At 53.2% G+C, this 22,344-nt stretch overlaps 2 protein-coding genes across 2 annotated transcripts in view; both read left to right on the top strand.

Moving 5' to 3' along the window:
* The first annotated feature begins 483 nt into the window (after window positions 1-483).
* On the top strand, window positions 484-12,296 carry Ctsd (cathepsin D). Its single transcript, XM_021166287.3, has 9 exons — window positions 484-679; window positions 2,736-2,895; window positions 4,820-4,943; window positions 5,651-5,769; window positions 7,291-7,517; window positions 10,766-10,888; window positions 11,047-11,191; window positions 11,283-11,381; window positions 11,476-12,296. The coding sequence occupies exons 1-9, from the start codon at window positions 612-614 to the stop codon at window positions 11,641-11,643; spliced, it is 1,233 nt and encodes a 410-aa protein (XP_021021946.1). The 5' UTR covers window positions 484-611; the 3' UTR covers window positions 11,644-12,296.
* Window positions 12,297-14,428: 2,132 nt separating this feature from the next.
* The window catches only part of Ifitm10 (interferon induced transmembrane protein 10), a 47,002-nt gene continuing 39,086 nt past the window's right edge, over window positions 14,429-22,344 (top strand). Inside the window, 2 exon segments of the mRNA XM_085841147.1 lie at window positions 14,429-14,611; window positions 16,893-17,345. Of these exon segments, the coding sequence (XP_085697273.1) occupies window positions 14,609-14,611; window positions 16,893-17,345 (456 nt within the window). The 5' untranslated portion in view covers window positions 14,429-14,608.

Consider the following 22,344-nt stretch of genomic DNA (forward strand, 5'->3'; position numbering starts at 1 on the left):
ACATTGCTACATTATGGAATGTGCATGTTAGGTGTTCCAGCTTAAATAAAAAGGGTATCGCTCTGGGGAGATGAGTACGTAGTGGAGCTTTGAAGAGGGTGAAGTTTGCTGGTCCAAGAGTCCAGAGAGGCTCCTGGGAAATTCTCAAGGAGGAACAGAGCTGAGAGAGAAAAGGCTTAGGTTTAAGCTGGCATCCAGGAGAGGGTCAGAGCCCAATCAGACAAAGACCACATCCTGGTAGTGGACACCCCAATTATGCAAAAAAGACAGGTAAGGGAGGGGCGAGGCTGAGGGCAGGATCCGCCCCTCTGGATGCTTCCCGGCCTGCCTAGTCTTCCTTCCCCACGTGACCTGTATCCAGGCATTCTCCGGTCCCAGGAAAGTCGGCGGGCGCGTTCCCGAGAGCCGTGCGTAGGCCTGGAGTAGAGCACGCCTGCGCCCCGGCAGTGTTGGAGGCGGGTTCGGGTCGCCCCGCCCCTCGCCCGCGTCTCACGTGACCCATTGAGGGCCAAACAAGCGGGTCAGCTGACTCCGCGGGACTGCGGCGTCATCCTGCCTATAAGCCGGCGACCTCTGGCTTTAAGCTTTGCTCTCTTCGGGCCGCCGCGACCATGAAGACTCCCGGCGTCTTGCTGCTCATTCTCGGCCTCCTGGCTTCGTCCTCCTTCGCGATTATCAGGTGAGGACCCGCTCTGGGTCCGGAGATGCGGGGCTCGTCACCTGGAGTGCCGTTTGCTCCGGCCGTGCTGGAATGCACCTGTGCACCCAGCGCAGCCTTCCTCAGGGTCCCACAGACGATAGGGCGAGACACTCAAAAGGCAGGGGTCGCCTGGGTCCCTCTCCACTTCTATGACTCCTATGGTCGAACAGGAGGGTACAGTAGGGTGGCCACAAGTGGGTCTGGCTCCAACCTCGCCTCTGTGTGTGTGTGTGTGTGTGTGTGTGTGTGTGTGTGTGTGTGTGTAGCGGGGCCGCTTCTGAGGAGAAGTGCTGCCCCATGGATAGGATTCTGTTGAACCCAGCTGTGGAAGTCGGAAAACCTAGTAGGCCCTTGTCCCCCTGAACTTGGGCAGGCCTTTCCTTTTAAGGGACCCTGTTTGACAGCTGTGCACTGGTGCATAGCCCTAGAAGTTTACTCAAAGATTTTCCCCCTGTCCTGGGTGGTGAATCTCTCCTCCTTCCTCCTGAGTTGCGCAAGTCCCAGAGAGAGAAGGTATGGAGTGGCCCAGTTCAAATACCTTGGAGCTGAGGTCTACCCCACTTTGGACCAGGCCCTTCTCAGGCCCGTGGACTTGGCCTTTGTGCTAGATGAGGCCTTGGTGGTAGCCCGTGTGTTTTCCCACTCTGTGATGGAGTCCCTGTTCGTGGCAGGTGGATGAGGCCTTAGGCTGTGGGAGTAGAGCTGGCTCTGCCGGCTGGGCACCAGGGTTGGGTGGGAAGGAGCCCAGCCTGTAGGCTGCAAGCTGGGGGTGGGTAGCCTCAGTGGAGCCATTGTAGGGAGTGGCCTAGGCTTGATCCTGCCCTGGGCTTGCCTGCCCTACCCTCAGGCTTCTCTTCTCTGGGAAGAGGTATTGTGGACTCCAGGATCCCTGAGACTAGGCACCAGAAACAAAGCCACACTCTTAGGCTTGTTGGCATGTTTCCTGACCTTTGCAGGGTGTGTGCCTCCCCTAAGCCCCAGGCCAGAAGCCTACCTCTTCCAGCCCACTACTCTTAGGCAAGACTCTTATATCTCTCTGAGCATGCACTGTGCATGCCAGGAAAGGTCAGCTGTGACCTTGGATACAAATCCCTGGGCAGAGAAGTTTCAACAAGTGATTACAGATCAGCTCTCCTTGGGAACAGGAGCAAACTGGGGGGTGGGGGATGGGGTGGTGGTGGAGAGGTGACCTGGAGGGCAGGACAGGGACCCCTCTCCCTCTGCTATCTAATGGAGGCATCCCCTATTTAGTTGTCTGCATCAGGGCTGCAGGAAGCATATAAGGGCCTTGAGTCTGTGGCGGTAGGGCCTGTAGGTTTCTTGGGTGAGAGTTACCAGATTGTGTTCAGGGATGGCTAGGGAGAGCATGGGGAGTTGGTGTTGAAGCCTCTTGGATGGTTAGGGGTGGTTGGTGGGGCTCCTTTTTGTGGAGTCCACGTGGGAACCGATGTGGCTAGGGGCCAGGTTCAGTGGATCAACCAGAGTCCCGAGGTGCACCTTGATTTGGATGCACCTGTTCCTCCTCCTCCTCCACCTCCTCCTGATGTAGGATTGGGTTCACCAGGGCACCAGTTACAAGTGCCTGGCCACACCCTAAACAGAACCCACTAGCCAGTAACCCAGGTAGGCAGACAGAGCAAGAGCTGGCCCAGTATGTGCTGTTTGTTTCACTCTAGGGTGACTGAGAACCACCTGACTGGGGTGTGGTTGGTGAGGGAAACGGGTGGGCACACTAGCCTATCCTCGGACATGAGGAGCAAGCTTCTGTGACTGAACTGAGGTGTCTGTGGTAGTGATAGGATGTTCTTAGCTGATTCAGTGGGCCAGTGGGCCTATGGCTTTGGGGCAGGAGTTTGTGACATGTTGTGGCCATTTTGAGATATTTAATTTGCTAGAGGCACTGAGGTGCATGCCTGGCTGGCAGTTATTCTGTACTAGAGGGCTGCCCTGGCCCAGCCTGGGGTATTCTGGGGTGGGAGGTTGGAGGATGCAGCAGTCAAAGCTGGGTGCTGATACCTCTGTCCCATCTTGACAGAATCCCTCTGCGCAAGTTCACATCTATCCGTCGGACTATGACGGAGGTGGGCGGCTCTGTGGAAGACCTGATCCTTAAAGGCCCCATCACCAAGTACTCCATGCAGTCATCGCCTAAGACCACGGAGCCAGTGTCAGAGTTACTCAAAAACTACCTGGATGTGAGTGCAGTTGTATTTTGGGGTCTTGCTTTGAGGGGTGAGTGTGGGAAGAGCTAGCTCCCTGGGCTAAGTAGCCAGTTCTTCATGGAAGCCCACCCCACAATATACCATTCCTTGCTTAACAGCCCCTCATTCTTGCCATCCTAGAATCCTTGCTCCTCTGTGTGGATGAGCCTGCTCAGACTAAAGGATGGGTTAGGGTGGCATTGCTTGATATTTGCAAAAGGTTCTTTCTGGGTCTGAGATTCTTTTCCTATTTGAGGGGGAATAGGGTGGGGTGGTACTAGGATTGAGCCTAGGGACCCCCTGTAGGATAGGCAAGTACTTAGTCCCTGAGCAACATACCCAATCATGACCTTTCCAGCCCCACATTAAGTCTTGAACATAGATTTCTCAGTTCAGCTACTGCTGGGAATGACTCTCATCCTGAGGACTGTCCCATGCTGACAGAGCAGCCTAGAACCAAACCTAGCCTGGTGGGAGTCTGGGAGAGAGTTACCGGACCTATATAGGTCCACCTTGCTGGTGCCTCCCTCTGTACATGTTCTAGGAGAGGCCTCTGATCCCCTTTGCCATTTTCCCAAGATCAACCTGCCCCCTGCTTTTTAGTGTTTCCCTTCCCCCTTTCTCTGGGGTTGAACCGACTAGGGCCTTGTACATCATATTAGGCAAGCTCTACCACTGTACCCGCTCCTTTTTCTTACTTTTGAGATAATTGCCCAAGCTAGCTTTGAACTTACCATCCTCATATCTTGGCCTCCCAAATGGTTGAGGTTACAGGTCTGGCTCAGCAGCCTACTCTCCTCGGAGGGAATGTAGGCCCCGAGGAGAAACATTCTGGAAGTCACATGGTGAGCTGGTCCGAGCTCCGTGGAAGGTTCTGGGCCACAGCCTGGCATCTCTTATGTCCCTGCCCCGGTCGCCGCCCCTCCTCCACCCTCCCCCCCCCCCCCCAAGTCTTATAAGCCAAGGATGACTTTGCAGCTCTGGGCTTTGTAGTCCACTGGCCTAAATTGGCAGTGCTTCTGTCTTGTCTGACCCAAGCTATGGCAGTGACAGGAAACATGAGACCCAGGCTTGTGACTTCGTGAAGAAGGTTGATCTGTCTGGGTCTAGCCAGCTATTTCCTAGACAGGCTTACGCACGTGCAAAGTACAGTTTGCTGAGTAACCCCCCTGTACCCCTCCCACCAGTTACTTCTCTAGGGTTTTCTGACACTCACTGATGTTAAATGGGATTGGACCCTGGTTCTGGTATCCACCAGTGGCTCAGCTCCTTCCTGGACAGAGAGAATATGAATGACCCACCACCACTAGTTAACAACTGGGCTTCCCCTCAGAGGATTTGGGAACCTCTGTGCATGCCTAGCCTCTGAAGTTGGCAGGCCTGGTGGACTCTGCTGTCTGTGTGAATAAATGGGAAACCAAGGCCAGGTTTCTTTGCTCTGACGCAGTGACGAAGTTGGGGCAAGTAGTGTTGCCCCCATGGTGGCCCCTCTCATTTGTTCCACAGGACAGTCTCTAATCTAAGACCTGTGATTAAGGCCTTCAGTCAGGTGTGACACTCTGAAACAGCAGAGGGGCCTTCCTGCCTACCTTTATTCATGGCTGGGCTTGCAGAGGGCCAGGCCTGCCTGACCACTAGTCTCACCTAGTCTCACGTGCCCAGTTTTTCCCCTGCCCCACAGTACGGTAGGTAAAGGGACCTAGAGTCCTGGAGTTCAGTACTGGGCCTCAGGCCTACTCTTCTACAATCTATTCTTGGGAGTCCCTTTCCCTATTCAGGGCCTAGTAGTTGGAGATACATGTTCTTGCTGTGGGCACTCCCTCCCTCAGCCTGGGCCTTTCAGATTTGGTGTTCTGTATACAGCCAGAGGCCTCTCAGGTACCTCCTCTTACCTTGATGAACGTTGTTTCTTCCCTAGGCCCAGTACTATGGTGATATCGGCATCGGAACCCCCCCGCAGTGTTTCACAGTCGTCTTTGATACTGGCTCCTCTAACCTGTGGGTCCCCTCCATTCATTGCAAGCTACTTGACATAGCCTGCTGTGAGTCTCTCTGCTGTCCTCTCTCCTGGGACCCTTTGAGATGCCTGGCTCTGGGGTGCTCTGGCTCTGCTATGTTACACTCTCAGCCATGCTCAGTGGCCTTTGGGACAATCAGGGTGACAGAGGCCCTTCTGTGAGAATCCATGAGCAGCTAATATCTATTTCCCTCTCTCCAGAGAGTGGGGTTCTAGTCCCGTCCTTCAGTCAGATGTGACACTCTGAAACAGCAGAGGGGCCTTCCTGCCTACCTTTATTCATGGCTGGGCTTGCAGAGGGCCAGGCCTGCCTGACCACTAGTCCTGCCTTTGAAGCTCAACTTTTAAAGAGAGTTGAAATATAGTTGAGGCTGTGGGAGGCAGGTTGGGCTTGAGATTTGCTGGTGCTTGGGTCTAGTCCACCTCCTGGACAATACATCAAACAGGCCCTGTTCTTTTCTTCTGCCCTGAAGTACTCACTTACCAGGTCTTGTCAGCTGCAGCTTTGGTATAGAAGCTGGGGATCTTTGCTGGTCAATGATAGAACAAGCTGAGGGCTGGGCAGCCTGTAAGGCCAAGACCAAGGCTTTGTATATATAGCCCATGGTCCAGGGCTCCTCAGTGTATGGGCATAGGTCATGGCCATAGGCCAAACTGGAAAGTTAGCCTGAGCTGCTGGCCCCACAGCACTCCGGGGGAAGCAAGCAGACTAACAGGCCTGTTCCCCTGCAGGGGTCCACCATAAGTACAACAGTGACAAGTCCAGCACCTATGTGAAGAATGGCACGTCCTTTGACATCCACTACGGCTCAGGAAGCCTCTCTGGGTACCTGAGCCAGGACACTGTATCGGTAAGTCCCTGGGGCCTGTCCTTGGAGCTCAGAGGCCCTGTCATGGCAAGGGGTTCATCATGTGAGCAACTACAGCTGAGGGAAGAGGGCATGGTGTCCCTAGCCCAACTCCAGCCACCCACGATAGCTGCTGAATTTGGATGACTGTGGTAGCGCTGAGTGATTGGGAGCAGAGGCTAGACCATTAGGATGCTGTTTGAGCAAAGGCCCTGGAGCAGGAGAGCCCAGCATGCCAAGTGATGAGGGAGCAGATGGGAAGGACATGGGACTGTGCAGCCTCAATGTGTGCAGCTGGAGGGACAGTCAAGAGTTCTCAGGGTTGGCAGAGTGAGGGGAAGAATCAAAGGTGGGACATAGAGTGTCAGCTAGTGGGGACTGCCACCCTGACCGACTGCTGACACAGCCTGGCCTGGTCAGTGAGCCATGAGCAAATCAGCTGCTAGGGTTGGGGACACTGGCTCAGCTGCTGGAGTTGGGGACACTACTAGCTCAGGAGGACTATGTGGGATGCTTTAGATTGAGGTGCAAGCAGAGTCCTTTTTTTTTTTCTTTCTTTCTTTTTTATTGGTTTTTCAAAAGGGTTTCTCTGTGTAACCCTGGCTGTCTTGGAAATGACTCTGTAGATCAGGCTAGCCTCAAGCTCACAGAGCTCTGCCTCCCAAGTGCTGGGATTAAAGATGTGTGCCACAATCTCTTAGCTGCCAGCATACTGTCTTCAGAAGGCCTTGAGGAAGGTCTGGGCCAAGGGGCCAGGCCTGGGGATAGAAAGGGTTCCGAAGCTTGTCGAGGCTGAGATGGGTTGGAAAACTCTCTCTGTGTTGGAACAAATACTGTGAAGGAGCCAGGAGGGAGACTGTCTGGACTGGGCTCTTCGTCTGTAGGAAGATCTTATCATTTTAGCCTTCTTTAAAGGAGAGGCCATTCACTCCTGGGTTAGCATCAGGACAGCAGGGTTGCAGGGACCAGAGATCAATCCTGCTTACCTGGCCTTTGGGTGGTGATACCCTGTACCTGGCTCTGCCCTTTCCCTGTCTGTGGAGGGTTCCTTGTGGTACTTCTCAGGGGCCCCTCAGTGCACAGGATGTTAGCCGCCTGTGTTACCGTCTTCCGACATGTTCTCAGCAGCAGCTCTTTCCACTTCCTGCTCCGGTTCTATCTGCAGCCACAGCTTTGTGGGACGGGCTGATGGTAGGCAGAAAGAGTGTGGCTTCACAGTGACAGTTGTGGGTTTACCCAGCTGCTCAGGCTGCAGGCTCAGTGGCTTGTCCCCAAGTCCAAGGGCAAGAACTACACTGTCCTAGAGAATATAGATGTGGGAGGGTATAGGCGAGGAGGGAGCTCTCTCTCTCTCTCCTGCTTCTCGTGTCTGGTTAGCACAAAGTCCTCCTAAGTATCTCAGAGAGGAACACTGTGTCCTTGTCTTCAGCTGTGTGGCTGTGTCAAACACTTCTGTCTACATTCTGCTCTTTTGACTGTCCTGAGGGGAAATATCAGCTGTGATGTATGTGTTCTGGCTTGCAGGTTCCATGTAAGTCTGACCAGTCAAAGGCAGGAGGTATCAAGGTGGAGAAACAGGTCTTTGGAGAAGCCACCAAGCAGCCTGGAATCGTATTTGTTGCAGCCAAGTTTGACGGCATCTTGGGCATGGGCTACCCTCATATCTCTGTTAACAACGTGCTTCCGGTCTTTGACAACCTGATGCAACAGAAGCTGGTGGACAAGAACATCTTCTCCTTCTACCTGAACAGGTGCAGCAGGAGAGGCGTGGCTCTCACCCTTCCTTGAGCTCTGCTTCAGGGCAAAGGATATAGATGGGACTTAAGAGTCTGTGCTGTAGGCTTGGCTGTGGCATCAGACCTAAGGGTATCTGGTAGGTAGGAGTTAGTTACTTTACCTGCTTAGGAGAGAAAGCCATGTGCCAGGGACTTCAGTCAGGAGATGCTGGTTGCCTGGGTCAGAGTCTGAGCTGCTGGGATCCAGGCACTGGTGAGAGCAGATGTGGTCTCTGGGCTGCTGGTTGCTAGGAAAGACATGGGTATGAACTTTCTGTGACACCGCTCTGGGGACAGGGTCCAGGAACCTTCCTTAGGACAAAGTCAGGAGTCACTGGGGAGGACTAAGAGCCCTGGGTTATACATTGAGAGTGTCCTTGGAGGAGGAGGGGTGTCTCTCCCTGAGAGATTTGGGAACTTTTCTGTTAGCAGCGATCCCCAACCCCCCAGTACAAGTGAGACACCCTCCCTGCACACACCCTTGCAAGGAGCCTCCAGCAGGCCTGTCCAACAACAGTCTTGTTCAGGAACTTCACAAGATGGGCAGCTGGGTGTATGGGGCTCCTCACTCTCTGGGTTTAGCTCCTGGGTGTGGATGGGGTGTAAGTAGGTGGCCTACTGCTCTGAGTTGCTGCTGATGACCACACCTTCCTTTTCTGGGCTGACTTACTTGCATGTCTAGCAAGGGTAACCTCCAAATGCTCACCCCATGCTCTCTAGGCCTGAACCCTAGCCCCTTGTTGAGGGTTACTGGCCCCATGCTAGCCCAAAGTCTTCTAGTTTTGCTTTTCCCATGTTTAAATGGTAACTACCCAGCTTAGCTCTGAGCAGAGTGGCTCCCTAGAGGCAGCGGTGTGGATGAATGAATAGGGTCATTGACTTCTGGCCTCTGCTTCCTAGAATAGGTAGGTGCCCAGAAGTTAGGCAGTCTGGGCGTAATGGCACGTGCCTTTAATTCTAGCACTCAAGCAGCAGAAGCAGGAGGGTCTCTGTGAGTTCGGGGATAGCCAGAGACATCAAGAGATGCTCTCTCAGAAAACAAAAACAAGTTGGCCAGGTTGAAGCCTGGAGACCTGTCTTTTCCCAGTTCCATGGTGCCTTAGGGGCAAGTGGCCCACAAGTAACACTTGCCTTTAAGTCTCAGGGCTCTGTTCTATGATCTCAGGATACATATCCCCCTTGCTGGAGCCTGTCTACTAGGAGGAGCCCCCCAGGCTCAGCAACTAGGAAAGGATGTGGTAGTTACAGCCTGGGCCCCAGGGCACTTACTCTGCCAGCTGGGTCCCCGGCTGATGATCCAGAGGTGTGGCTGCTAAGTAGGCAGGTGTGAAACCAGCAGAGTGAGGGGCAAAGAGGCTGCGGCTCTGTGACCAGGCAGTGTGGGTGGAACGGTGGGTGAGGTGAGGAGAGGCAGGGCCAGTACCCATTGTGTTTCCACCCGGGATTGCAGAGGTGATGACAAGCCAAAGCCAGGCCAAGGTGGAGACTTAGGCAAGAGAACAGGGTGAGGCTGAGGGATCCATGGGCCAGGAGGAAGATGGTTACAGAGGCCTGCCAGGGTGGCAGCTCCTGAGATGAAAACTTCCCTTCAGCTTTGGGTCATCGTGCCCCAGAGTGATGCCTGGCCAGATGTGACACATTACCCAGGCCCCTCAGGTTGGAGGTGGCAAGCTTACATACTTACTCGCTGGTTGCTGAAGAACATTTACTGTTGTAGGTACAGACCACTCTCCCTGAGTTCTGTTTGAAGGTCTTGTGTAAGGGAGTTGAGAGAAATGTTTACAGGAGAAACAGAGTGGTAGCAAGTGTGACGTCCATGGCTGAAGCCAGCTCAGCTTCTCAGGACCGTGACCCTGGCTTCCTCTTAGAAGCCTGCCTTGGGTTTTGCCAGGCAGAGAGCATCCCTGTCCCTCAGCTCCAGCCTGACTCTCAGCCCTGAGCTTGGCTATCAATGGCTGGCCCTGATCACCCCCAGCCAACATCCTGAAGAGAAGGGCCAGCTGTACCCAGCAGCTTTTGTGGGACTGGGCTGGAAGCCTATATCTATAGGGCCAAGGATCCTCAACAGGGCAGCAGATGTAGAATGGGAACTTAGCTTAGGATCTGAGCCCTAGGCTTATTCCTGGCCAGGCAGGGCAGCATGAATGTGTCAGGTCAGAAACATAAACAGGCATGTTTCTGTCTTTCAACAGTGTTAGAATTTATTAACTCTAAGTATACATACTAAATACGTTTTATTTACTGTAATTTGCCAAGGAGTCCCAAATTTATTTGATAGGTAACCATTGGCATTACTGATTCTTTTATTCTGATTTTTTTTTTAATGTGTGTCTGCGTGGGAGTATATTCATCTGAATGCAGTTGCCAGTGGAGGCCAGGAAGAGGGTGTTGGATTCCTAGGAGCTGGGAAGTGAACTCAGTCCTCTCTAAGAACAGCAAGCTCTTTTAGCCACTGAGCCATCTCTCTTGCCAGTTTTCAAATCTTAATTAAAAATACTAAGAGCTCACATGTTATCCTTCACCCAATACTATCTATATGTTCAGGTTCCAGACTAGCTAAGAAAGGTCTGCAGAGCCCGGAGACTCTGTATAGAAGTTGGAAGTAGAGAGCTGATATAAACACAGGGAAGAGTAGGGAACTGCATAAGAAGTGGTCACAGACACAGAAATGTCAGTTGCAGGTTTTGTTGACAGACCTTTTCCAGGGTCACTTAGGAAGTGTACTGAGTTCAAAGGCAGGAGAATCTGTTTGAGCCTACACCCTGGGGACAGAACCAAGGGTTCTTTGCCAATGACAGAATTCCTGGACCAGGCTTGTCGGTCGGCTTGCTGCATTTCAGTCTTAGGTTGTCCCTTTGTAAATCCCAGGTGAGGGGGTTGTCATTTCTGGTGTGACTGATAAGCTGGAGTCTGTACAAGCTAGGATCCGATAGTTTCAGTTGTGGTTTTATCAGTTCGTTTCTCCTGGTGTGCTAAGAGGTGGGAATTTGCTTGTGTAAATAAGATACAGAGTCGTTCTTTTTGCTGCTTACACTCAGAGTGGAATAGCTGAGGCTAAGGACGTTCCTTTCAGAGCAGGTCCACCTGTCCTCAACAGTTCCCCAGGTCTCTCCGCAGGGGAGCCCTCCTTGGTTGCCCCACTTAATCACCTTCCTTCTGATGTCTGACCCTTTGCTGACACTTCTGAATTAGTGGGTAGAAACTGACCACTTACTTCCTCCTAGGGACCCAGAAGGGCAACCCGGAGGAGAGCTAATGCTTGGTGGCACTGACTCCAAGTACTACCACGGGGAGCTGTCCTACCTGAACGTCACTCGAAAGGCCTACTGGCAGGTGCACATGGAGCAGTGAGTCATGGGTGTTGCTGATGTCTGAGAGTGTTATGTAGGGGTGATGTGCGGGAAGCCTGGGGGAAAAAAAAGCAGGTGTCTTCCAAGGCAGGGTCTAGACAAGCTATGCCCTACCTGTGACAGGGTAAAGTGACTGATACATCTTTGCCTCATAGGTTGGAGGTGGGCAATGGGCTGACCCTGTGCAAGGGAGGCTGCGAGGCTATTGTGGACACAGGGACATCTCTTCTGGTGGGGCCTGTGGAGGAGGTGAAGGAGCTGCAGAAGGCCATTGGGGCAGTGCCTCTTATCCAGGGTGAGGTAAGCTACTGGCCTGTGTGGGCTGGCCAGCAGGCAGAGAGGGTTCCCGAGGCCATACCTTCAATACCACGTTCTCTCTTGTGTATCTTAGTATATGATTCCTTGTGAGAAGATGTCCAGCCTGCCCACAGTCTCCCTGAAGCTAGGAGGCAAAAACTATGAACTACACCCAGACAAGTATATACTCAAGGTGAGTTGGTGTGGGCGGTGGCAGTGTGAAGCCGGGACACCTTGAGTGAAGTGTGGGTACCGTGTGATCACATGTGCCCATTCTGGCCTTACAGGTATCGCAGGGTGGAAAGACAATCTGCCTGAGTGGCTTCATGGGAATGGACATACCCCCTCCCAGTGGGCCGCTCTGGATCCTGGGCGATGTCTTCATTGGTTCCTACTACACTGTGTTTGACAGAGACAACAATAGGGTCGGCTTTGCCAAGGCTGCCGTACTCTAACTTGCTCCTTCTCCACCGTCAGGGAACTGGATCAGAGTCCAGTAGAGGAAGCCAGCCAGCCCCATCCCTCCACCTGCCCCACTCACTCATAGTCACACTCGCTTAGTGTTGCTGGACCCTTGGGAGACCTGGCTGGAGCTTGTCCAGCTGTTCTGTTCTGTGGTTCCTCACCCTGGGTTCAGATTGCTGCCCTCCGCCTGTCTGAAGGAGGCCAAGGCCCACCCAGTACACGAGGCTGCCTTCAAAGGCCCCTACTGGTTTAATAGCTGCTGAGATGGATTGTCTTGTCCTGCTGCCCTTTGCTGTGTGGGCAGTACTCTGAAGCAGGCAAATGGGTCTTAGGATCCCTCCCAGAAACCTGCTCTGACCCAGACCCCTCACCCAGCTTGGGGATGGCACCATGTTCTACTGCTCCTCCAACTCTGGCCTGGCAAAGGCCTGAAGGTGAGCAGGAAGGAGCAAGAGGACAGAAGCAAAACTATGAACCTGGGGGGTTACCTAGGGCCTGACCCCGCCCTCCTGAGAAGGCGTCCCTCAGCCTGGGGTAGAGGTAGGATGACTGACTGGTTTTGGCTGGCCTCTGCTGCCCTCATCCTGGGCTAGGCAGCTGGGAGCCAAAGTTGAAATACAAATAAAGTTGTTTTGGGCTTTGATCTCTATTGGTGTGCTCGGTACTGTTTCTGAATTGGGACCTTGGGGATGGAGCTAGCTAGACCAGTAGAACCCAGTACTATTGAGGGCTAATTCAGGGACAAGCTGGCTGTGGAGAATATTGGGGATGGGGGGTAGGGAGTGTGCTAGAGCCCAGACTTGGTTTTCAGCACCAGGCCAATGAACAGAGGGGACTCCTGAGGCTCTGGCTTGCTATCTGGCCTTGTGGGCAAGATGAGTCTGAACTAGAACTGGCAGGTTCTGGGACCTCAGGCAGTAGTCAGGCCGGATGTGGCCTTGGCTGGAGGCCGTGGAGCAGGCCTAGAATTCTGGGTTAGGTCCTGTGTTGAATCATTTTCAGAGGTGGCCAGGCCAGCACCTGCTGTGCTTTGCCAGGGAAGCAGCCTATTCCCAGAAGAAATGGAATAAGCCTTGATGGGAATCTTGGGCTGCATACATTCCCTTTTCAACAGTCAGTCCTTTAGGCCTGGGTCAGAAAAGCCATCTGCTCGTCCTGGGTGCCCTGGGCAGTTTCCCTGCCTGGGCCTCTGCCAGGCCCAAGAAACTGTCTTCGGCCTTTTGAGTTTAGCCAGTGTTGGAGCCTGCCCGGCTGCCTGGGGTCTTGGAGATGAGAGGTCAGAACTCTCTGTCACGGACCGCAGTTGTTCTACAAGCATCTGTGAGAAGGTTCGGTTTCAGGGGGCGGGAGAAATGGGTGAACACAGGTTTCAAATACAACAGTGGAGGCAACCAGCAGGCTTTTAAATAGAGTACAGGTTATCAGGTGCTTACTGCTAGGGTAGAGATTCCTTTAGGAGTCAGCTCTGGAATCTTAGAGCCCCTTCCCCACACTAGCAGGTGCAGGATATGGGGAAGTGTGACCTCTGTCACTTTCTGGGGTTGTCCTGGCACCCTTTGCCTGCTGGGCATTGGCTGTCATTATTTTGGTAGGAGGGTTTGGGGCAGGGGAATATGTCCCATAGCTAAGTCCTGTTAGGTGTTCACCAAGGGTTGTCAGAAGGCCAGTAAACATGTACCCCGTGTTCTCTGTCTGAAATCTGAGCAGGGAGTCCCGCAGGGCCTGGCAGCGCTTCTGGAGACTAGTGTTATCAAAGGCTTGTGCACCAAAGCTGGAGACAGCTCCTCCCTGCCCTGCAGGCCTGAGGCTGAGCTGTGCTGCCAGGCCTGCATACTGGGGCCGCTGTTTCTGCAGATGCCGCTGATGCCACCATCACCACCCAGGGATGCCCTGGGGAGCACCCCGGACTCTAGCTCAGGGTTCACATCAGTCTCTTAGCTGAGTGACCTTCACATCAGCCTTAACGCCATGGGAAGAAGAAAGACCCTTGCTGCAGGCAGGGATAGGGAAGCTAGCTTTACTCTAGTTTCCTCATGGTGAGTGTTTCCTCCCCTCAAACCCCTGACCAGGGTATTAGTGAGGCCGGACCATACCCAAGTCTTGCCCTGACCAGCTTAAAGTGTAAGGCTGGGACGCTGACTCCAGAGCCATAGAGCTGACTTTTGGGAAGAGGATTCTAACTCACCCTTCACCTTGCCAATGACCTTGAATGGACCCTGCCCCGAGGGCCAAAGGGCCAACCCTTCTGCTTCCTGAAGTCTGAGGCTCCCAGGCCAGACATGCCAAGGACAGCACCTGACTTAGGTTGTGTGGTAAGCAGACTGTCAGGAGTGCAAATGGATGTAATTAGTTGGGTGGTACACAGCCGCACACAGGCTGGGGAGGGAGCGTCAGCATGTTTGGTTGTGAGGCCCTTAGGATCCAAAGCAGTGGTGGGGTTGGATGAGGGAGAACTGACTTCCTGGCACAGCCCACTTGCCCCCAGGCTTATTGGACCAACAAGGCTAGGCTCCATGAGGGAGTGCCCAGAAGAAAGCCAAGAAACGGTGGGAGGGGTCCTTGCCAGTGTGGAAATTAATTCCACCCACTCAAGGAGAGTCTCTCTCTTTTTTTTTTCTACACTTAAGATCCACTTCACACTGAAAATTCCTGACACGCAGAAATGAGCTGTGCCGGGGGTCAGAGGTAGGGTTTGGGCTGGAAAGGGAGGAACTTGGCATGGGGCAGGGCTTAATCAGGAGACAGGGCTTTGAAGAAGGACTCAGGGTTCAGAGAGCCAAGGATCCAGGAGACCAGAAAGTCTAGGGGCCAGGCAGCCCTGGAACGCTCTGGAAAGGGTCCCAGAGAAGAGCTAGGGAGAATGGGATCCAGGAAGGCAGAAAACAAGGCTTTTACACACAGTTTGGGGAACTTCAGAGTAGGGTGAAGAGGACCTACTGAGAACTCCACCCCCACATGGTGAGGTAGGGGTTCTGAGGGAGGGAGGGCAGTTGGGGGCTCTCCATGGTGAAGGAAGCCCATTGGGGCTTCTCTGGAGCTGGGGATCAGTTGAGGACAAATGTCCAAGAGAGACGGAGGATGGGAAGGGGGTGAGGTGGAGAGAGAAGAAACTGCTTGGCCCTGAGTCTTAGAGGACAGTATTGCTTAGGGCAAGTCATGTGTAAGGACCGAGCACTGTCAGGGCTCAGGATGAGGGTCAGAAAGGTCATGAGCGGGTACACAGACTGAGCTTTAAGGAAATCAGTGTAGGGGTGTCTGAGAGGAACCAGGCTTCGGAGTAGCACATCTGTCCCTGAGGGCAGAGCAGAACTTGTGAAGCAGGGACAGGCAAGCCTGTTACAGGTCAGATCCTTCAAGTCCCTGTTATGATGAACATATTAGAACATATGTCAGACTTGGGTGACAGGGACTCCAAAAAGGAGGCTCAGGGCAGGGTTCTGAAGATTGTTGGTGAAGGGCCTGGACTTGGACTCGGGAGAAAAAAAAAACAAAAACCCTGAACATTGACCTTGGGGACTTGGGAGACAGGATTGAGCAGAGATTAGTGTCCCTCTGGGGTTTGATGTGTTGCATCCCAGTCAGGTGGGAACTATGATCTGCAGTGTATAGACTTCAAGGGACCAGAGACTTCCAAAATAAGCCTGATTAGAGATGGAGACTAGAGCAGCTCAGACAGGGCTTAGCAAGTAGCAAGGTTGGAGTCCAGCTGGGCAAGATCAAGGAAGAGGTGGGTGAGGGCTTAAAAAGCTGATACCAGGACAGGGCCTCATGAGAAAAGGCTAGGACAGCCACGGGACTGAGGATGGCAGGTGGGACTCAACAGGGCAGGGAGAAGAGATGCTAGGTAAAGGGGTTCTGAAGGCACAGGTCTTGGAACTAACAAGGTTCAGGTGGAAGAAATGTAGGGAGAAGGGGGGTCAGCCGTGGGAATAAAGTGGAATGCTCAGCAGACAGACTTGCGGGGACTTTGAGGACCCGCGAGAGAATTTGAGCACAGGTGGACTGGGGTAGCAGCGGCTTGGTGGTCGGTGGATGTGAGAGCCATGCAGCTCATAGGATAGAGGGGTGCCAGCCTTGCCCTGCTTGCGACTCCCCGGGGTCCTGGCTTCCGGGCTAGCGGGCCCCCTCCCTCCCTAGGGAGGAGGCGGAGGTGTCTGCGACGCCGCCGTGAGTCAGGCTCTGGCTGCAGCCGCGGCCGGCCTGGCGCTGCGGAGCGCGCGCGGGCAGCGGGGGAGGCAGCGGCGCCAGCCCCGCTCGCTCCCCGCCCCCAAGGTTGGGCCGCTGGGACGCGATCAGCGGACAGACAGCGGCCCGGGAGAGCGGAAGGACGCGCGCTCCGAGGCTCAGGGGTCTGACCCACTCGTCGAGTCGCCAGTAGGTGAGCGGTACTGGTGGCTGCTGCAGCCCGGGGTCAGATTGGGGACCACCCAGTTCAGCCACAGCCCCTTGCTATCACCTCACCGGCGCCGGGTGCGCCTTGTGGCGCAGAGCTCCGGCGCCAAGCTGTCTCTTGGAAGTGTCCATTTCGCAGAGTGTCATTGTGGGTCTCTTGGTGACACGGTGGGGGGTGGGGACAAGAGGGGAGGTGAGTGGTTCTGTGTGACAGTGTGCGCTCTTAGGGTCTCCCAGTGCCGCTTTCTGTTGGCTTTGGAAGGCAGGCGATGTGCGCGAGTTTGTAGTCCTGCACCTGCGCGGATCCTCCCGAGATGTGCCTGAGCCTGTGTAGCGCTGCGTGTCTGGGTGGGCAATTGTTTACCTGGCGCGTCTGGGCGCAGGAAGTGTGCTGGGGCTGGAGAGCTGGGCTGGTGATTGTATGTGTGGTGCGTCTTGGTGTGTATGTGCTTCAGTGAGCACTTTTCGTTCTGCCAGTCAATGACTAGGGCAGTGTCACTGTAGCTCTGAGTGCCCTGAGTGCGTGGAGATGCGGGGCGCTCTGCTTATCGCAACAGGGTGTCACTCAGGGTGCTGAGGGGGAGCTGTTGTGTGTGTGGTTGTCAGTAGGCGCAGATGGCAAAGCGATGAAAAGCCCTGATGTGCTTGCCAAGACTACTGCGAATGGCTTTGGTATTGGCTGTGGCCGGCTGGGTGGGGGAGGCAGACTGGCAGCTGGCAACCTCACAGGGATTTCCATCTCCCAAAGACCATTTATGGGACTGTAAGGGAGATGCTGCAAGGCTCCAGGTTGGGTGCTACTGGGCGCACAAGGCCCAGCAACTCCTCACTCTGTCCCTCCCTCCAGGCCCAGGGCCCCAGCCAGTGCCCAGCCCTGCTGGGAGCCCCGGCTAGCACCACGGACGGCACCCAGGAAGCCCGAGTCCCCTTGGACGGGGCCTTCTGGATTCCCAGGCCACCAGCAGGTTCGCCCAAGGGCTGCTTCGCCTGTGTGTCCAAGCCTCCTGCCCTGCAGGCTGCAGCGGCTCCAGCTCCTGAGCCTTCGGCCTCACCCCCAATGGCACCCACTCTGTTTCCTATGGAGTCTAAAAGCAGCAAGACTGACAGCGTTCGGGCATCGGGTGTCCCGCAAGCCTGCAAGCACTTAGCTGAGAAGAAGACCATGACGAACCCCACCACAGTCATCGAGGTCTATCCGGACACTACGGAGGTGAACGACTACTATCTGTGGTCCATCTTCAACTTCGTCTACCTCAACTTCTGTTGCCTGGGCTTCATTGCTCTGGCCTACTCCCTCAAAGTGAGCCTGGGCAGGGGGTGGGCTGGGTTATGGGAGCTAGCAGGATGTAATGTCACTTAGTGGAGCCCAAGGTAGAATATGCAAGCCCAACCAGGAGACCTCTTATGGATTCAAAGAGGCAAGACTCTGGGCTGGGAACAAAGGGCCACCCCTTCCCTTCCTTAAACTGAGAAAGCTTGCCCCCATTTGGGGAGTGGGGTAAGGTTGTCTTCTCTGTACAGCTAGCTTAGTTAAGTCGTTAAGAACAGGCATTCAGAACTCAAGGTCCTGTCCTTCAGTCAGGGGACATGGGAGTCAATGTAACCAGTAGCCACACTTAGGTAAATGTGATGGAGATTGCAAGGAGCAGGGGGGCGGGGTGGTGCTTGAAATCCTGTGCCCGTGGGAAGCAGAGAGGATGCTCTTAGGGCCCTTGCAGAACCTCTTATCTTGGCCCATCTCTAGTAGCTCATTTGCCAGACACTGATACTCGCCATCCAGGTCTGTGGTAGATGGCCGAAGCCTGATGACCAGACTGGCTAGGAGAAAATGTCCTAACCCCACCTACCCTGTACCCACAGTGGCTACAACTTCCAGGCCTGTCTCCCTTTTGTATGAGGAGTCAGAGCAGGGTGGCAAGCCTTTGGGACCCCTTATCTGCTCCTACCCCTACTCCTTCCCACGACAAAGTGCGAGAAACAAAGACAACTTGGGGCCAGGGGCAGGGGGAAGCTGTGATAGATGACCTCCGTGTCTCAGTCCTTGTGTCCCAGGTAAGGACTGAGCATTCTTGGACTGTTGGAGCCCCACCAGCAGGGTGCAGGAACGGTGCCTGGGTGCCCTCCTCCCATCCTGCATCTCCGGAAGGAAGGGTTTGGCTCACAATTACACAGATTATCACTTCCTGAGCCCAGACTTGAATGGCCCAAGACAGATGCAGTCCAGAAATCGCAGCTGCCCAGCAAGGAGGGGTGCCAGGGGCTGGGAAAGCAGAAAGAAGGGTGCTACAGGGATTTACAAGTGAGGGTGAGACTGACCTAGGAGGAAGGGTCCCCAGGCAACTCAGTCCATGATTCATCTGCAGGCATGAGTCCCACCTTGCCCTGCATCACATGCCTGGCCACTAGGCTCTCCTCTTTTTTTCCTGACTCATGCTCAGCATATCACACCATCTTCATGCCTTTTTCTTCAGGCCTGGGCTCCTCACCTTTACATGTACCACATGGAAGTTGTGTACATGAGTGGGCATGTCTGTGAGAGCATGGCATTGCATGCATGTACTCATGTGCCCACATTGTATAATTCATTGTGCGTGTGGAGAGCATGAGTGTGCATTTGAGTGTGTTGCATGGATGGGAATGCTTATATGGAGTGCGGATGCTTGAGTGTATGTCTAAGTGTTATTTTATGCATGTAATCATGTGCATGCACATGTGCATGTGTGTGAGCAAATGCATATGTTAGTGCAACTGTGTGTGAGTGTGCATGAACGTATATAGAGTTGTATATCTAGTTGCATGTGAGGGGTGCCAGCCTAATCACATGCCTACATCCACATAGGTGTGTATTGTGAATGGATACATGTTTGAGTATAATGTGTGTGCATGCAATGTGTGAGTCAACATGTGTTTGCATATAAGTGTACCACAGATGTGTGGGGTGTGTGTGTGTGTGTGTGTGCATGACTGCTTCTGCTAAGAGGCAGCACAAGAAAACCTAGGGACTTGGGATGTCCTAAGGCCAGCTCAGCTCTGTTCTCTGGGGCCGTGCCAGGCAGTGGGCACCATTGCCAGGTTGCTAGTGGAACATAGCCTCCCCCTGGTGCCCTCTTTCCCTGTGCTGTCTACAGCCTGAGGGTTTGGGCATGGCTGCCTGGGCTCTGGTCCGGGAGCTGTCCCTTCCTCCCCTGGCTCAGGCTGTCTCTGGCTGGCTGGGCAGGGTAGCCCATCTGGTGTGGGTTGTAGGTAGGTCAGGCATTTCTGGATGGTTATGAGTTTGTACTGGGATGTGAGGTTGACACTTTGGAGGGGACAGAGGGCTCGCTTTCTCTCTCATGTTTTGCTCCAGGAGGTCTTCCCCGAGAACAGTGGACAGGCCTTGGGGCTTCTTGGAAGGATGTGCAGGGTCGGAGACTCTGACCCTGATGCCTGGAAGCAGTCCACCTGTTTATCTAGCTGCAGCCTTCTAACTAGCTGCACCTGCCACTCATGTAGCTCATCACAAGCATGGTCAAGGATAGTAGATGGAACAGGAGTCAGGAGGACTTGGGGCTGGCTTTCCGGCCACCTCTCCTTACTGAACCCTTCCCTTATCTGGTCACAAATAGAGACGAGGCTGTTCAAGCCATCCTGTGATCAGATGGCACAGGTGGGCTGGCGTGAGATGCGGCTGTCTGCTGTGTGCATACACTGGCTCACAGTTATCCCCTCTTTTGTATGAAACCTGTGTCTCTCCTGCAGAGCCTCTAGGGCCTTCTTTTCTTCACATTTTCCTGCCCCATCCTGAGACCAGTATTTCAGTGTCCAAAGCATGGTAACCATCATGGGGGAGGTCTAAGGATATTATTTGGCTGGACAGAGGATGTCACCAGAGAAGGTATATAGTCCATTGTCTCAGAAGATGAAAACATCACACTGAACTTGGGGCCAAGTAAGGTTCCAGGCAAGGGCTTCTGGGAGGAGGTAGTATTTCCTTTGGGTCTTGAAGGATGGATGAAGGCAAAGTTCTACCTGGAGAAAGGAGCAGACACCAAGCATGGACATCCTCTGTGGGGAGCATAGTGCTGTGCAGTCAGCATGTGGCAGCCGCTTGATCTGAGCTTAGGAGGCATAGACGCTTCCCGAGACAGGAACACCTGAAAGAATGGGTTAGGAGGGTAGACTCGGATTGGGCTTTGTATGTGTATACCTGTTCATCTCATCCTTCCTGAGTATCAGTGTTACCATTCAGCTGCCCATTGTAGGCATCAATTTTTTGCAACCTACTTTTAATAAGGGTGCAACCTTTCCCCCAGCCCACCAGCAGAGGTAGTGGAAGAGAAAAGTTATTAGAATATGAAGGAAGCGGACCTGTTCAGCAATAGTTCTTCGGGGGTGAGCTTAATCTTCTTGGGCAGCAGATCAGTTTCGTAGCAAACGCCAAATACTATCCAGCAGCTGCAGACCAGTCCTCTAGGCAAGCAGACAACAGACATGAACTAGCAGCTATCGTCAAGTCCTTTCAGCAAGCAGACACCAGGCAGCTGTAGTTCAATCCTGAAGAAACTGCCAGGCTCACCAGCCAGCCTAAGGTGAGGTCTCAGAGGCGGCAATGAGCAGTTCTTGAAGGAGTTTCTCTCAATGGCAGAGTTATCACAAGTTGAGTTCAACAATGCTATGTAAGGCCAACCAATACATGTGTGTCATTAGTGAAGAATACCGAGGTGCAGCAAACCAAACCAAGGTCTGTCTCCCAGATGGGGCCATATTTATACTCCTTCCTCATGAGTCCTTTCACATGTTTGCTATATCAAAACATACTTTCACCATGTCTGCTTCAGGAAAAGTCTTTCAGGAGTTTTCTTTAGCAAGAGATCCTTTCACTTGTGTGCCCCAGCAAAACATCATTTGACACAATTATCTTTCCAAAGAAAATAGAAATTACACTTCAGCCCATCTTTCTACCCATCTATCCATCAACCCATCCATCCCACACCCATCCACCTATTCATGTACCCATCTACTCATTCATCCATCCAACTAAGTCAGCCATTCATCCTCCCACTTATCCATCCTCCACCCATCTATCTACCCACTCATCTATTCACACCACACCTACCTCTTTATGCTTTTGTCTACCCTTGTACCCATCTATCCATCCACATCACACTCATGCACACCTAGCTATTTATCTCTTTACACAATCATCTGCCCATGAAGTCACCCATCCATCTACTCACCCACCACCCATCCATGTATGCAGTTGTCACAGCCATTTACTCAGTAATATATGTCATATAATATCATATATATCATAGAATGACATTTCAGGCAACAGCAGGTCTCATACACAAGACTTCATCACCGAGTAGTGTCATAGTTGATTTTGTGTATATACTCTGTGATGTTAACAGATGATGAGGTCACTGGAGTTTCTCAGATACTTCTCATTAAGTGATGCATGGCTATGTCAACCCATCCTCCACGCTGCTCACTGCATTCAGACAGCACCAGCCTTCCCTCACCTGTTGACACAGTCATCGTCCTGCTGACTCTCTCCTACTGTCCCATCCCATCCTTACCAACCTCAACACTGATGTCCTAGACTGCTTCTCTAATGTCATTTTCTCATAACACCCCCACTTCATGCACCAGCCAGATCAGAATGCTCACTGCCTGTCTTAGTCAGGGTTTCTATTCCTGCACAAACATCATGACCAAGAAGCAAATTGGGGAGGAAAGGGTTTATTCGGCTTATACTTCCATCGTGCTGTTCATCACCAAAGGAAGTCAGGACTGGAACTCAAGGAGGTAAGACGGCAGGAGCTGATGCAGAGGCCATAGAGGGATGTTCTCTATTAGCTTGTCTCCTCTGGCTTGCTCAGCCTGCTCTCTTATAAAACCCAAAACTACCAGCCCAGAGATGGTCCCACCCACAAGGGGCCTTTCCCCCTTGATCACTAATTGAGAAAATGCCTTACAGTTGGATCTCATGGAGGGATTTCCTCAACTGAAGCTCCTTTCTCTGTGATAACTCCAGCTGTGTCAAGTTGACACAAAATTAGCCAGTACACTGCCCTTCCTCGATGCATGCTTTGCCACATCCCCCTTCTTTCCATCATTCATCCATACCAAGTAGCTGTGCATGCCTCTTGTCACTTGGCTTCCCTCGTTTGCGGTCTTCCCCTCTCAGTTCATCCATTCTTCTATCTCCTCTTTCTATTTTCCACCTTTGTATCCGTTTGTCCACATTAATTTCCTCTCCTCCCTTCAACCTCACAGACTGAACTTCTCATCCATCTATCTATCTATCCATCCTCACT

The sequence above is a fragment of the Mus caroli genome, unplaced genomic scaffold, assembly GCF_978045245.1.
Source record: "Mus caroli unplaced genomic scaffold, Mus_caroli_1 scaffold_8, whole genome shotgun sequence".
NCBI classification, from domain to species: Eukaryota; Metazoa; Chordata; class Mammalia; order Rodentia; family Muridae; genus Mus; species Mus caroli.

Coding starts and splice junctions, on each gene's coding strand:
- Ctsd (XM_021166287.3), top strand. CDS start 612: ATGAAGACTCCCGGCGTCTTGCTGCTCATTCTCGGCCTCCTGGCTTCG. Junction 680..2,735: donor TCCTCCTTCGCGATTATCAG/GTGAGGACCCGC, acceptor CCATCTTGACAG/AATCCCTCTGCGCAAGTTCA. Junction 2,896..4,819: donor TACTCAAAAACTACCTGGAT/GTGAGTGCAGTT, acceptor TTTCTTCCCTAG/GCCCAGTACTATGGTGATAT.